At 40.0% G+C, this 14,463-nt stretch overlaps 1 protein-coding gene across 1 annotated transcript; it reads right to left on the bottom strand.

Moving 5' to 3' along the window:
• Nucleotides 1–6,170: 6,170 nt before the first annotated feature.
• On the bottom strand, nt 6,171–13,222 carry ccnd1 (cyclin D1). Its single transcript, XM_027153189.2, has 5 exons — nt 12,652–13,222; nt 11,041–11,256; nt 10,493–10,652; nt 8,978–9,126; nt 6,171–8,880 (listed from the first exon to the last, which is right to left on the bottom strand). The coding sequence occupies exons 1-5, from the start codon at nt 12,847–12,849 to the stop codon at nt 8,725–8,727; spliced, it is 879 nt and encodes a 292-aa protein (XP_027008990.1). The 5' UTR covers nt 12,850–13,222; the 3' UTR covers nt 6,171–8,724.
• Between the last annotated feature and the right edge of the window lie 1,241 nt (nt 13,223–14,463).

The following is a 14,463-nucleotide window of genomic DNA, read 5'->3' as shown; positions in this document are numbered from 1 at the left end:
ACTATTTGAAATTAATCCACGTTTGCACATCAGGTAAATCCATTGTACAAAATCTTTTACTTTCTGTAGTCTTGGGCTTTGTGAGGTTTTGCAATAAAGAGCTGAACCTTATATACTCTGGAATAACAATTTTAATTTCTTTGAGAATTTGCCTTCTCTCCTCATCCTTTGTTGAAGCATACAGCCATAAAAGCTTCAAAGGTGTCTTGAATTTCAGTAGAAGTGCCGCCATGCTGGATCATTAGTTACCTCCTTTCTCCCCAGAGAACGAGTGTGATTTTTATCATGCGAATGCTTACACCTGCTCTTGGCCTAAATCCCGGTTACCTTTTGTTAGTTTTGGTTAACCAAGCCCGGGCCCCATGAAATTCCTCCGCTGGGTCTCTCAATGCCGTTTCACGGGTGGTCAGCAAAAGTCTGCTGACAGATAGCGGTCGGCTGCAACAATGCCACGCTGGGGCCGGCACATGAGGGCAGGGGCCGGGCAACGCACAGCCGTTCTTTTTTGTTCTACTCTGCTGGCGCTTTGAGGCGGAGGTGCAGCTCTGAATTCAGCCGGGTTGGCAGAGAATGAGAGGGTGGTGCTGAAAGTGGCAGCTGGTCTGCGCTCTGTGCAGCAGCAGGTGAACACGGGGCCCGATGGCGGCACCTTCAGAGCAATGACAGATAAAACCGCACTCTTCCCTAAAGGCCTCCAATCACAACTCGCTCCAGTGTGACCTGCCTTTGTCTGGATGGAATATAGAGATTTATGTGATGGCCTTCTGTAAACAGATGTGCTTTAAGAAGTGTGTGTGCAGTAGTTTTAGAAATTGGCTCAAAATGATAGATGTTTATTCAAACTAAAAGCTGGACCTCTTCATTAGGATGCTCATGTTAAGCATTATGTATAGATCTGTACTAGGGGTTTCTATGTGTCTGACTCATTCTGAATGCAGCACAGTAGAACATGAAGATGGGGAGGGGGGCTGGTGAACGAAGGCTAAAAGAAAGCTTGAGGAACGATGTTTCTTTGGTTTCTTTCAGCTGGCCAAGCCGAGTGGCTGGGGCCAGCGAAAGGGAGCAAGGCCGAGCAAATGAAGGAGGACGCTGGAAGGTTTCAGAAAATGTTCAGGAATTTCAGGAGCAGGTGGCGAGTGGTGACATGAAAGGAGGACGTGACAAATGCAACCGGCGGGCACTCTAGAAAAAAAGGCCCCTGGCTGAATGGTGGCATAGTATCTCCCTTTTTTTTTCTTCTCAGTGCCTCATACCCCCCACCCTTGCGCGCGCACACACACATAGACACACGCGCAAGCTCCAATCTCAGCATTAAGCCACTTGCTTGCCTGCATAGTTCATGATGTGGATGATAAAATGTGCAATTCCTATTAGCAGCAAAAACAAAAAAGGTCTTGGTACATAATTCAAGTACGAAATGCAGTTGGTCTACTTTTTTTTTTTTTTGAGCTTGAAATAGTTGCTTATTAATGATTACCTATCATTTAAAAGGCACATCCACTCTGAAATTCATGAATGTGCTTATATTGAATATTTTGGATCTCTCAGGTTGCTCCTAAAAGTAAAAGAACAGCTCTTTTTCTCACCCATTATTTACCAGCTATATTCAATGTTATATTAATGAGAAATCCAATTGAGAGATGTTTGTGCAAACATTGGGCTCAAAGTCCCAAAATGCAATGCAGCAAAATGACACAGTTGTGAGTTACTGCAGACATTCGGCTTGGCTAGGTAGCGATCTCGGAGATGACAGGAGCAATAGCAGTGACTGAGGTATTAGCATGAGATCTGAAATTTTGGAAACACAGATTAGGAACTGCATATTTTGAACAGATTAAAAGACTAAAGTGCCCCTGCATCATCTTAGGTGGAGATGGTTAACGCAACAAGTAATTCTGTATTGAAAGTTTAAAGTATCAAAGGTTTCAAACTAAGCTATTATTAATCTTTAACATTTATCACTCATGAGCAAGCGTGACGTAACGTAGGCAAGGAAACACTTTTCTGAGATGATATGAGGAAGAAACCTTGAGAGGACCAGGCTCCCTTTCTACAACCGTTTGTATTAAAGTGGAATTGTGCAACCAAGAGCTCCTGGGAAACTAACAGGTCAATGCAATTTGAAAGTTCATCACAGCCTTAACACTAATTCTTCTTGGGCCGAAGTCTTCGAATGTTCACTGATGAACCCGAGCACAAAGCTGAATGACGTAATGGCAAGTCAAAGATGGTATGATTGTTTCCAAGTCGTTCTATCCACAGCAATCCCATGGGGCATGGGTTATCCATTCAGATCTATCCCCAGTAGAGTGCACCACCAAGTAATGGGGTAGGGGTAGGGCATCAAGATGGACCAGGTAGGTCTGGAAAGAAGCAGTGGTCACTCTGGGAACTCAGATCACTGGGAGTGGCATGTATAGCAGTGAGAGAGAAAAATACTATGTATGCTTTTAACCATGTGATGGTTAAAGACAATGTACATTATGTGCAAAGTGCAGGCAGGGACTCTGGCAAAACTAGCCTTGACAGCATAACAAAAAGGGAGAGCCAGAAGGTGACACGGACATGAGGGCTTCAGCAAACCTGAGAGACTTGCGAGTGTGGTAAGGCGACAGCATCCAAACATCCCAGTTCGCCAAACACTATGCCCTTGAACCCTCCAGGTCTGCTCCTTTACCTAAGGAAAACTTTTCATAAAAAGATAGACTAAACAAATGTGTTTTCAACCTGGACTTAAACACTGAGACTGTTTCTGAGTCCTGAACACTAATTGGAAGGCTGTCCCATAACTATGGGGCTCTGTGAAGCTGTGTGGATAAGATAGGGGTGATCTTCTGGTTCTACTTAGGCCTTTAGTTAGCTGCTGTTTTCTGGACTAATTGGTGTTTTTTTTTTGTGCTCCTACTGGAACAGACAGTAATCTAACCTGGAAAGCATGAACTAGTGTTTCTGTATCAAGCAGTGATATCATTTTCTTATCTTAGCAGTATTTCTACGAGAGCACATAATGAAACAGAAAGACTATCCAGAGTTACTCTGTAATCATAAAGCTTACTTCTGGATGCCTGTGGTCCTGGTACAAGGACTTCTGTCTTGTCAGAGTTAAGCAGGATAAAGTTAGTAATCATCCACTCTATAATGTCCTTTATACATTCTTCAGCCTTAATAACCTGGTGTGTCTAATCTGACTTACCTAAAAGATATAGTGTCATCAGCATAACAGTGAAAGCTAATCTCATGTTTACAATAGTTCCACCAAGGGGTAGCTTATGTAAAGAGAAAAACAGTTGGCCTAAAACAGAACCTCGTGAACACCGAACATAAACTCAGTACGCTTAAACATCTACAAACTAATAGCGATCAGTCAAAAAAGACCCGAGCCAGTAGAGGGCTGTCCCCTTAACATCAACAACATTTTCTAGCCTATTAAGTAGACTAGCATGGTCAATGGTGTCAAAAGCTGTAGTAAGATCAAGTAAAACCAGCATGGAGGCACAACAGTGGTCAGGCCATTGGCAGTTCATTTACCACTTTAACCAGTGCTATCTCTGTGCTGTTATAAGGCCTAAGTCTGATACATTTCATGAATCATGAATGTTATTCCTATGCACAGATGGGCATAACTACTGTGCTACAACCTGTTCTAGGATCTTGGACATAGCAGCTTGTTTAAAAGATTTAGGCACATAACCTATGCTAAGGGCATAATTTATTATTTTTAGAAGGGGTTCGGTAGCTACTTCTATTATCTGTTTAAAGAGACATGTAGGTAAGGGATCCAGTGAAATTAAGTTCTGATCGGTAATCAATTCATTTACAAGTGCTATAGCTGCAAGACATCTTATGTAACAGTCCTAGCTGCGGTTCAAAGGTGCTGGCTGAGCATTCACTGTGATCTAATTTTATTCTAATATGGATAATACATTTATACAGTTTTGTGTAGCTCGGGAAACAGACACAGTTTCTATATTGTGAACCCTGGGTGACGACTCATTGCAGCTAGCAGACGATCTGATTAGCGTGCTTGTCTTCTCCCTGGATATGGCTCTTGATTGTCACCTAACAACTAGGCCTGTTCTTAAAACTATGTGCTATGCTGCAAGAAATGAGAACAGCACCTTCCAGAAGCGTATAACCTATGCTTGCCTAGGACCGTAAGATTACCTGCTATGTCCGGTGCCCTAGCTTCTGGAAAACCCCATAGGAAATCCTGCTCCATAAATTTCTCCAACAGATTACACGATTCAATCCAAGTCCATAGAAACTACTGATCATCTTTCATCTATTGTTGCTCTGTGGAATAGATCTTATATGGATTTTATTATTATTATTATTATTATTACTCTGGCCTTTCTCAGCACAGGTAAACCACATCACTGAAGATGGATGCTTTGTTGTGACTGCTCGGGTTAAAGTCAAATTTACAGGCGCCAGGCTGGAAGATGTACAGTCACTCGTGCCGTGGAAGTCGCACGTCCGGGCAAGCCTTTCGCTACGCCTTTGCTAGAGTGTGGGAAGAAATGCTGCTCCCTCCTCCAAAAACCGCAAACACGAGGATGCCAAGTGCCAAAGACACAGCATTATCACAGTCCTTAGTCAGAAAGAAGAGTGTGTGAAATAGTCAGAGTTGTTCTCCTTTGATTTTTTTTTTTCAGTAAATCAAGTATGGGCTAAACAAAGTCTGCATGACTGGCTGTGCCGTGAATAGACGAATATTCATCTTTATGTACATGTAGGGTTTATGAACTTGTGTACTTCTGATAGTCATTTATTGGTAGTAATTAAGAGCAATTTGAGGTTCTGAGATAGTGGATCAGAACTTTCTATATGGACTTGGACCTTTATAGCTCATGTCCAAAATGGATTAATAATATCCCAGAAAATATAAATACCTTGAATAGAATGGTGATGGAAGATACAATTTATTATTGAACTTGTCTGATGAAGGTATGTATATGTCATAAATCAGAGGCTGTAAATGATCTGTTGATTTCAATTAAAAAATACTTTTAATTGTATAATATAGATCCCTGCTCCCAAAGTAAATCAACGTTCAGGTTTTCTTTAAAAGGCAGGTGTTCTACTCGGAACTATTTTCCGATAGGGTCACACGCTATTGTAAGGAACGTAATATTTTTTTCTGGGCTTCTCAAAAATATTTAGAGCAGAGTGTTGTTGATTGTTATCAACAATGTTTATGAAAGGAGTCTCCAGTGTCAGTGCCTTGTAACAGTCAGAGGTAAGGTGTGGCAAATTGCTGAGGTCTAAGAGGAATAAAACTTTCAGGACATGATGTCATTGGGAGAATAACCAATGTATTTGTATCAGGCAACATCACACCACCTTGCAGTTTTTCCATAGATAAACTATTCATAGATAATACAAGCAGTAAAAGTACTTCTTGGCTGCTGTTAAGGAGAGAAAACAGACAAAGTAAAACAGTTGGCTTCGAAGCTCAACTTTAATTCTAGCTAACATAATGTCTAGAACGGTTCTGCAAGTAAAGATGTGCATTTCGGACCAGCAAAGAAAGAAAAGAAAACAAAGTTTGATGAAGTGACATTTTATTTCTGGTTCATCACCACATCTACTAGAGTGTTCCTTGATTAACACCATTCAAGACTACAAAAGCTAAAAAGAGCATCTGCTCTCATTTACAAGACACAAAGCCAAGCTTTTCAGGGTTTTGGGGAAAGACGGATGTGATAACTTCTCTGACGTTGTCTGAGTCGCTATCTCTCCGTGCACATTCAAAAGAAAAACATGGGTGCATGCCTCCACAACCAGCTCATCTTTTATTTTACAATTATTTATTCATTTAAAAAACTTTATGTCTTGGCTTGCAGAACACACAGCTCATTATACTTTTTTGTCTTGAGGTAACAAACATTCCTGATACTATACAGAGGATAGTGTGTGGTTTTGTCCCCCTGGGTCCTGGGTTAGCCAGTAGCTGACCCTATAACTCCAAGCTGCACCTCTTTATATATAAAAGAATTATCTCCAGTCACAATGCAGAACTCATAGCAGCACCATGTCTATGGCTAAAAGGGAAATCAATGGGGGAAAGGGGGGGGGGGGAATCAAGAATCAACTCTTGATGAAAGCATTTTACAATTTTGGAAATATCCCATGAAAGAAATGTGAAAAAGGATGAGAAGTACTGCTGGTTGCATCTACATGCCATTTATTGTGATATTGACACATGTGATGTTAACATGCCAAGCTTCCTGTGTTCAAAGCAACATATCCAGCTTCTGACCTGGGAGCCATGTTAAATTACTACAAAACTATGGCTTTGTAAAATTCACAAAATCATATCTGCTTTCAGTTTGAACAAAAGCTTCATAAATACATTTAGACCGGGCCACAAGTGGCCTAAAAGCAGGGGCATACAAGTCTCTTTTAATGAAACAGTTAAAACTTTATGGCACCAATTTCATTTAATGCACTCTCTTTCTCTCTCTCTCTCACACCTTTTTTTTTTTTTTTTTTTTGCTTATATCAGGACCCAGAAGGAGAATGTAATGTATAATGGGTGTCCAATTACCGGACCAGCAGACATTGAATAATGAAGTAAAACAAAAGACAGAACTGAGGAAAAAAAAATCATCATTACTAAATCATGACTGGTTGAGGTATTGTGGGTAAAACAGGAACATTTGTCTTTTTTTTTTTCTTTTTTTCCTCATTTGTTTTTTTGGAATAGCGCAGAAATCACATTAATAAAAACTGATCACATAAAAAAACTACCAAAAGAAACAGATGTCAATATCATAATTTTCTATGAGAAAATTAAAAACCTATGGCAGTATATTGACATTATACATAGACAAAACCAAAAATAGCAGCAAAACAAGACAAGAGAACAAAGCATGTCTTTTCCTTTTTTTTTTTTCTTTTTTTCGTTCAGAGTTTCATACTTGCCGGAAATCCCACCATAGCAGCTAAATATGAGGAGTGTGTTCTCCCGTGTTCTCTTCTTTTCTCATTGTACAAACACCTTAGTTTAGTTCTGCAGTTACTTTCTGATGTCCAGGCGTCACCCCCTTTTTAACGTCTTACTCTTCCACCTCTAACATCTGTCTTTGTCCCTGTTTTCTCCTCCAAAGAGATTTAAGAGTGGACATTACATCTTGGGGTTTGTGCAAAATCTTGTAGAGGCCACAGCACTTTGTTTTCTCTTGTAATTCTGTTTTTTTCTTTTCTCTCGCTCATCCAGAGTTTGTTGGCTCTGAACAATAACTATGGCGCTTCTCTGATCTTCCAAAAAAAAACCCAACATTTCACACAAGGTAGCAAACATTCGTGCGTTGAGCACACTTCAAAACTCGGGCATCCTGTTGTCATGTTCCATACTGGCCTTATACGAGGTGGGGATAGAACAAAATAAATAGTTCTGAATCTTTGTAAAAAGCTTTGTTTTTTCTACTTTAGTGTTTTACGCATCAATGGGCCTGGTGCTGAATGGTGGCAGGCTTGCGTGGGTTGTTCATTGAGATTGCACCTCAATGTTCTCCTACGTCCATCTCAGCCAGTAGGATGGTGACGTTGCTGTAATGTTCCTCTACTATTCTGAGAATCCATTTATTTTCCAACTCTCAGTTTCTCTCTCTTTCTCTAGCCTATAACACAATAAAGAGACCTGCTCCATGCTGCAGACAGGAAAAAAAAATCCTGCCATCAAATCCTACTCCATTCCATGTTTTTTTTCAGTTTTGTTTTACAAATGTGGGTTTTTTCATAAGTCAGCCTTACAAGACGGACTGAAAGTGCTTTTTTTTTAATGGAATGGTTTTAGATAATAATACCTAAATCTAAACAGAAAGTAGACTGTGGATTGCACTGTGAATGTAACATAGGAAGCGGGTAGGAGAGAAGCTTATTGTGTCACAACCAGTGATGGCATTGGCAGTGAGGACAATCACACAAACAAACAAAAATGGGGTGGGGGTGGAGGAAATGGTTTTGTCTGGTGTTAAGTTAAAGCCTTAGCTTTGGCAATCCACAGGCCTCTAAATCATAACATAGAATAGCACATGCTTATCAAAATATACTAGGGTTACACAAGCCATTTTGAAAGAAAAAGAAACATGTTAGGGATTTTAAAAGTCTAGACAATAGAATAAAGTGACTAAACGCATAAGCAAGCAGGGATACATACACATGCCTAGACTGCAAAAAAAAAACTGTCTGGGGTGACTGTTAGCATGTGTGACATTATTCTAGCTAAAAGAAAGAGATAAAAAACAAAAATGCCTCTTCTCTTTCAAATAATGGTTACTGATACACTTGAAATAAAATTACCAACCTATTTCCTTGTCTGTGCATTAGACAAGTACCAACTACATAAATAATATATGCAGCTGTTGCAATTTAAAAAATCCTAGATTAACTATACATTTTTGTCTTTTTTTGACAAATTATTTGAAGAGGGTTTGAAAAAGAGAGAAATAAGCAACCCGGAAGGGATGATCAAGGTTTATATCCTTCCCTTGTCCTCTTCTGGTGGTCCTGGCCAGCAACAGCCCAATCGTGTAGGCCACTGGGAGTGCCACTGTTGGGGCAACAGTGAAGGCACTCTGAGGGGCTGATTAGATTGGGTGAGGTGTCAGTGTGGGCTTTAATGGTGCGGGGGCTGTGTGCCCTCTAGTCCCATGAAGCCACTGGTCAAAGCCCATTACACCAATGAATAAACAAGACTCTAGATGAAGGCTGACACCCTCAGATGTTAATGTCCCTGACATCTGTAGGAGTGCACGAGAGATCCACGTCCTCCTCCACGCGTTTGCTTTCTGTGGAGATGCTTTGCTGCTGTGCTTGCCTTAAACTGGACTCCAGCAGAGATTCGATCTGCTCTTGGCACGATCGAAGACAGTCCTGTAGAAGGAACAAGAAGAATTTATCAGTATAAGTTTGAAACTTGGTACAGAGACACTTTCTTTGTGAAAAAACAGCAAGGATGTGTGGGACTTACAGGGTCACTCCTGATAACTTGGGACAGGTAGTTGGTGAGGTTCTGAGAGGATAAAGAACTGTCTGCACCTTTCAAGTAGAGTCCCTGCACGGCTGCAGCGACACTTCCTGCTGCGATCATTGAGGGAGGGCTGGCGATGAAATTGACATCTGCAGATCACATAAATAACACCATTTTATAAGGATGATAAGACTCAAATGTCATTTGTTGTTGTTGTTTTGGGGGGTGGGGGTTGGGGTAGGTAGGGTTGGGTACTTTGCTTTAGGTCTTAGGATGGTACCCAAACCCATATTCTAACTCTGTTACCATCAAACAGAAACTCTCCAGTAAAACCAAACCATTACCACATACACACACATATATCTTGGTGCAACACACCCAGAGCTTATAGACCTTTATATTCAAGTTCAGTTTGGTTCCCAAGAAAACGACTCCCCTTCTACTTAAAGTGGCTGTAATGTGAGTGCTAGCTCAGTGGTAACTCGTCTTCCCACACCGCCTGCATGAGAGGGAAGACATTATAAATCAAAGTAGGGACTTTTCCCCCTCTCTCTCCTTCTCTCACTCACTCACTCACTATGGGTCCTGCCCACACATGGAGAGTGCAGCAGCACAGCACAACGGCCCCTCTCATAGGTAGCAGTCTACCATTGCTAGCCCAGTGACGAGAGGGCAACTGTTAAGACAAATTGAACATAAAGGCACAGGAGCCATCAGCAAAATCTATTCATGACCATGGCTAGCCCCCTTCCTCACTACCCACCCAAGCACAATCTTCCTGGCTGCAATCCCAGGCCACTTCCCAAAAGAAATTGAGGTCATAAACATAAAAGGGGTGTGAGCTGCAGTGATACCCACCATGTCAAAAGAAGGACAAAGAAAGAATGAAAGGCCTAAAGCGGAGAGATTCCTTCCTGAGACACTAAAGGCTATTTCAGACAGACGATAAACTGACCATGAGTTGAATGCAATAGATTACATAACAATAGAGACTGATGGGGTTCCGCATGTCACAAACAAAAAAAGATCTTTTAGGGGAAGAGTTACACCCTTATGCAAAAAGCAGATGCATACTCCACTCACTTCTACAACATAACTCAGCTCCACAGCATGTTGTATATCTCCTGTAATTCACAAAGAAGTACCAGAAAGCTTCCTCTTTTTTTTTGTCAAATGTTCAGAGACTGTGCATTAGCAGGCTGCTGCTGAGCAGCTCTTGGGCCTCTGAAGAGGCATGGTGCAGACACAGCAATCACCACAAAAGGAAACAGACTTCCTCTCACTCGCAGACGCTCACGTCAGTTTATAATACCTCTGCATGAGGAATTAGAGCAGTTCTTTCCATCCCAATAAAAATGCTTTCTGATTGCAAATTGAAGAGGAAAACCGAAACAATTGTCTCTAAATGCCCCATGTACATTCTTGCAAGTGTTTTGCAATAAAGAATAGGCTTTTTGGTCATGTCAAAACACCACAAATCTAAACAGATCAAAAGGAAAGTAAGAAGGTGCATACCTGTTGCGCAGAGAGCAACAAATGTCTGTGCATGTTTGCGCAGAATTTGCTTGGTGCTCTGGTGAATGGGCAGTTTGGTGAGAAAATGTTCAATGAAGTCATGTGGCGTCACAGAGGCTAGATCCCACTTCAGCTTATTGAGTACAAGTAGCTCCATTTGCTGTGAGGAAGACAGGAAAGTGTGTGGTTTTTGAGATAAAGTGTCTCAAAAGTTTCTAGAAAAGTACTTTTTTTATATATATATATACGGATAGAATACTATCATTGGCCTCTAGATGGTGTCTTTCCTCAAATGGTTTTATCTTTTCTTGACTCAAGCTACTAAATTTATAGGGCCAATTGCAAAGTACAACGATTTGATTCGTAGGTTTCAAAGAAAAATGGTAAGCACCAAAATGAAGAATGACATGCAATGTCTGCATGGACTGCATAACTTGTCCTTCTTGCAAACTAAGTCATTACAGACACAATCTGCACACAATTACAAAGTGATCCAAACTGACAGACGACCGAATTACCTAATCAACAATACATTAATAGGTAATTACCAATAGTTCGCAGGGGCGTATGGAGTTATCCGTGTATATGCAAAGCTTTTCAGCTGTTAAAGGCACCGTTTCCTTCATTTTGGAGGCCAAGAACATGCAGGCGGCTCCCAGCAGCTGCAGTCGCGTCTTTTTAGTGTGTTCGACAGACAGAAACCTGTCCAAGTAATTCATGGCCAAAGGGAAAACCTCCTCTTCACATTTCTGTTCTTCACACACCTGGTAAGAAACGTATTATGAGAATACGGCACTTGAAGCATACGAGAGAACAGACTGTATAACAGCTAAATAAATATGTTATTTTCAACTTGGAAAGAGCCAGAAATATATCAAGATCAACAACTTTTTTCATGCATTCAGCCTAAATTGAAAAATCGAGTTATGGCTCGAAGTCTCTTTTGAATATGATGTGAAGCAGTGTATGCTTGTTAAATAAATGCAATCAAATGAATGATTAACAAACGTAATATGGTGCAAAGTATTTATTAAATCGATTGATCTGTTCAGTGTTTACAGTGACAGTACATAAGTTGAAGTTAGCAATAGATGCTAGGGGTCGTTGCTTCCTAATACACAAAGGTGGCGTCCGGCTCCAGGCTCGCGGAAGCAATTTCTAGTTCGTCATCTTTTCAAAAAATATTTAAAAATATAATAAAATTGTTTCGGCGCTTCTAAGTTACACGACAATGTCCAGCTACATATATTCTATCGGCTACAGCAATAATATGTTGAATTTGGTAACGAAAAGTAAGTGAAATTAATTTAATTTCGCAAGGTGTCCGCAATGATGCGGAGCATGCCGCATTTACACCCCGCACACATTTCAAAAATTAATATAAATTATTCTAGTGGGCAAAATCACACATAAAGCACATGTAAATCCAGGATAACCGATGAGGATCATAATCCGAATATTTATATCAAGATTTTTCCGTCAGAAACAAAGTAAATATCTTATTTATTTATCCGACCTTCAGGGACGTTGTGCATGAGGCATTGAGAAATGAAACAAAAGTTTTAACGTATAATTATAAAGACTACTTCCAGGAACCGACACTAACTTATACATATGACTTAAAGCTCTCAGGATGAAGAACAATATGTGAGAAATGTCAAAGTTTAGGCTTTTTCTGTATTTTTAAGGTATTAAAACAACTTCTCCACACGACAGCAAAGATGGCGCATAATAGGCTACTGGCACGAGTGGGATTGCATACGTGTACATTGATATTAAATTGAAATAAATTCGTGTAAACTACATTTCACCTTACTTTGGTTTAAAACCAAACGAACCGAACAAAGTTAAAGGAATTCTATACAATTCAGCGGTTATGTTTAAAGGGAAACGACATCAATCCCCTGTAGTGAGAGGAATAATACTTTCGTAAGGCAGATTTTAAAAAAAAAGAAAAAGAAAAAAAAAGCAAAACATTCAAGAATGCTCACAGCGTTGAAATCGAATAGTGGGAAGATGATCAGAGATAGAATGTTTTTTTAAAAAAAAAAAAATCCCTGTTACTAATGGGCCTGCATTAGGAGATCGGGTCCAAAGAGCATAAGGGACAATCATCTTGAGACAAAGTTGTGTAATATTAAATGTCGGGCTATACAAACCTCTAGCATCCATGTGGCGACGATTTTCCTCATTTTGGGTACAATTTCTTTCTGCACGCATTTGAAATAATTGGGCGAGGGGAGGTAGTTTTCCTCCGCTTTGAGCATTGTCTGTAAAACTCGGTCATTCAACAAGTTGGCGTCGTGGTAAGCTCTTCTTATGGTATCCACCTCGCAGCAGAACAGCTGGTGCTCCATGGCTTCGGCGCTGACTTTGGCACGGAGGAAGAAAAAGTTGAGTAAAGAGGTGGAAAAAGTCGTCTTTTTTTCGGCAAGGATGGAGGTTTGTGCTGATGCCGCTCTCGCCCTCTCTGCTGCTTGCAAGCCACTGAACAAGTCTCGCGCCGCGTTCCGCCTGACAAAACTCCCTTTCTGTGCGATGCAGCCTTGTGACGTGCACTGTTGTTAAGGGAAGATCAAAGCGACAGCAGCGGGCTGTGTGAGGGAGAGAGAGAGAGCGAGCGAGCGAGAGAGAGAGAGAGAGAGGCTGTCTGCTTGAGCGTAGAAAAGATAATTCTTAAATGACTTTTTCTGCGGCTCTTCCTATTGCTGCCAGTCTGGAAATGGGAGGTCCTTTTACCCCCGGGTGGCGAACGGCTGTGGGGGTGAAAACGGGGGGTAGGCAACAGAGGAGGAGCGAGGGGGCTTTTTCCTAAATGATGTGGGTAAAAAGCCTGTTTAGTGGTGTGAACATGTGCATTGGTAGGGGGCGGTATTTGAAGACGAAATCGGTATATTCGTCCTCTGTCTCATTAAGCGACACACAGCTCACTAACTCATGCGAACCAAGTTTCATTTACTTTGCGTCTAAGGTTTTTAGCTTATATCGGTCAGAATACCCCAAAATAAATAAATAAATAAATAATACAAATAATAAAAACAAACAATCTATCCTCTTAAATAGGTCTTCTTTACCTGCTTTGGTACAAAAAAAAACTTTTAACACACATGATTCCTTTTGTCCCACACTAAGAAAGAGGAGGAAACAGAAATGAGTTTAAACCAATGAGGGGAAAGTTCAGTTGCCAGGCAGAACTTCGCTTGTTTTTACATTACAGCAATGACAAAAAAAAAAAAAGCCTCTCACATTAACTTCATGTGATTACTCAATGTTGATTATTTCTGTGAAAAGAAGCAGAACAAAATGCTGTTGTTGTCAGCCATAACTTCTCACCTGTCTTATAACTTGCTATGTTTCTAAACAGTTTAAATACCATATCTGCTTTCCACCTCCAAAAAAGTTTATTAAATTATCTACTTTAAAGCGATTAACGTGACATTTTTTTGCTAAGAAACGAAGCGAGTTAAAACTTGTCTGGTGTTAATAGGTTTGCTCAAATAGGGGCGCTCTCACTTTAAAGACCTCACTGCTCTTGCTTCAGGATGAATTGGAGCCTTTCAAATTCCTCACATTCCTCAAATAGTACCGTATAACCACATAGTAACGTACACCAAACCTCTCAAAAGTATAATGTATAAACCTTTCGCTTTATACATTGACATCTCTTTCTAATTAAAATAAATAGATAAACAAATAAATAAATTATATATATATATATATATATATATATATATATATATATATATATATATATATATATATATATATATATATATATATATAAGTTAAAGTACGTTTAAACCAAACAGCCGTACAGGAAGATTTTTTTCTTATGGTCAAATATCAGTACCAATGTCAATCATTAAAAATAATTTTGTTTAAAAATCAATATTTTTATAATGTAAGAAAAGGTAAAAAATTCTACACTTGCTTCAATCAAAAAAAGTTACACAAATGTACATTTTTGCTTT

The sequence above is a fragment of the Tachysurus fulvidraco genome, chromosome 2 (genome assembly GCF_022655615.1).
Source record: "Tachysurus fulvidraco isolate hzauxx_2018 chromosome 2, HZAU_PFXX_2.0, whole genome shotgun sequence".
NCBI classification, from domain to species: domain Eukaryota; kingdom Metazoa; phylum Chordata; class Actinopteri; order Siluriformes; family Bagridae; genus Tachysurus; species Tachysurus fulvidraco.
Note: the sequence above shows the minus strand (reverse complement) of the source record. Positions and strands in the feature narration are given on the sequence as shown.

What these genes read in the sequence shown, in the direction of transcription:
- ccnd1 (XM_027153189.2), bottom strand. Translation starts at nt 12,849, where the DNA reads ATGGAGCACCAGCTGTTCTGCTGCGAGGTGGATACCATAAGAAGAGCT. An exon ending in TACGCCCCTGCGAACTATTG is followed by an intron (nt 10,653 to 11,040) that starts GTAATTACCTAT and finishes TCTTCCTCACAG; the next exon opens with CAAATGGAGCTACTTGTACT. An exon ending in TGTTGCTCTCTGCGCAACAG is followed by an intron (nt 9,127 to 10,492) that starts GTATGCACCTTC and finishes TGTGATCTGCAG; the next exon opens with ATGTCAATTTCATCGCCAGC.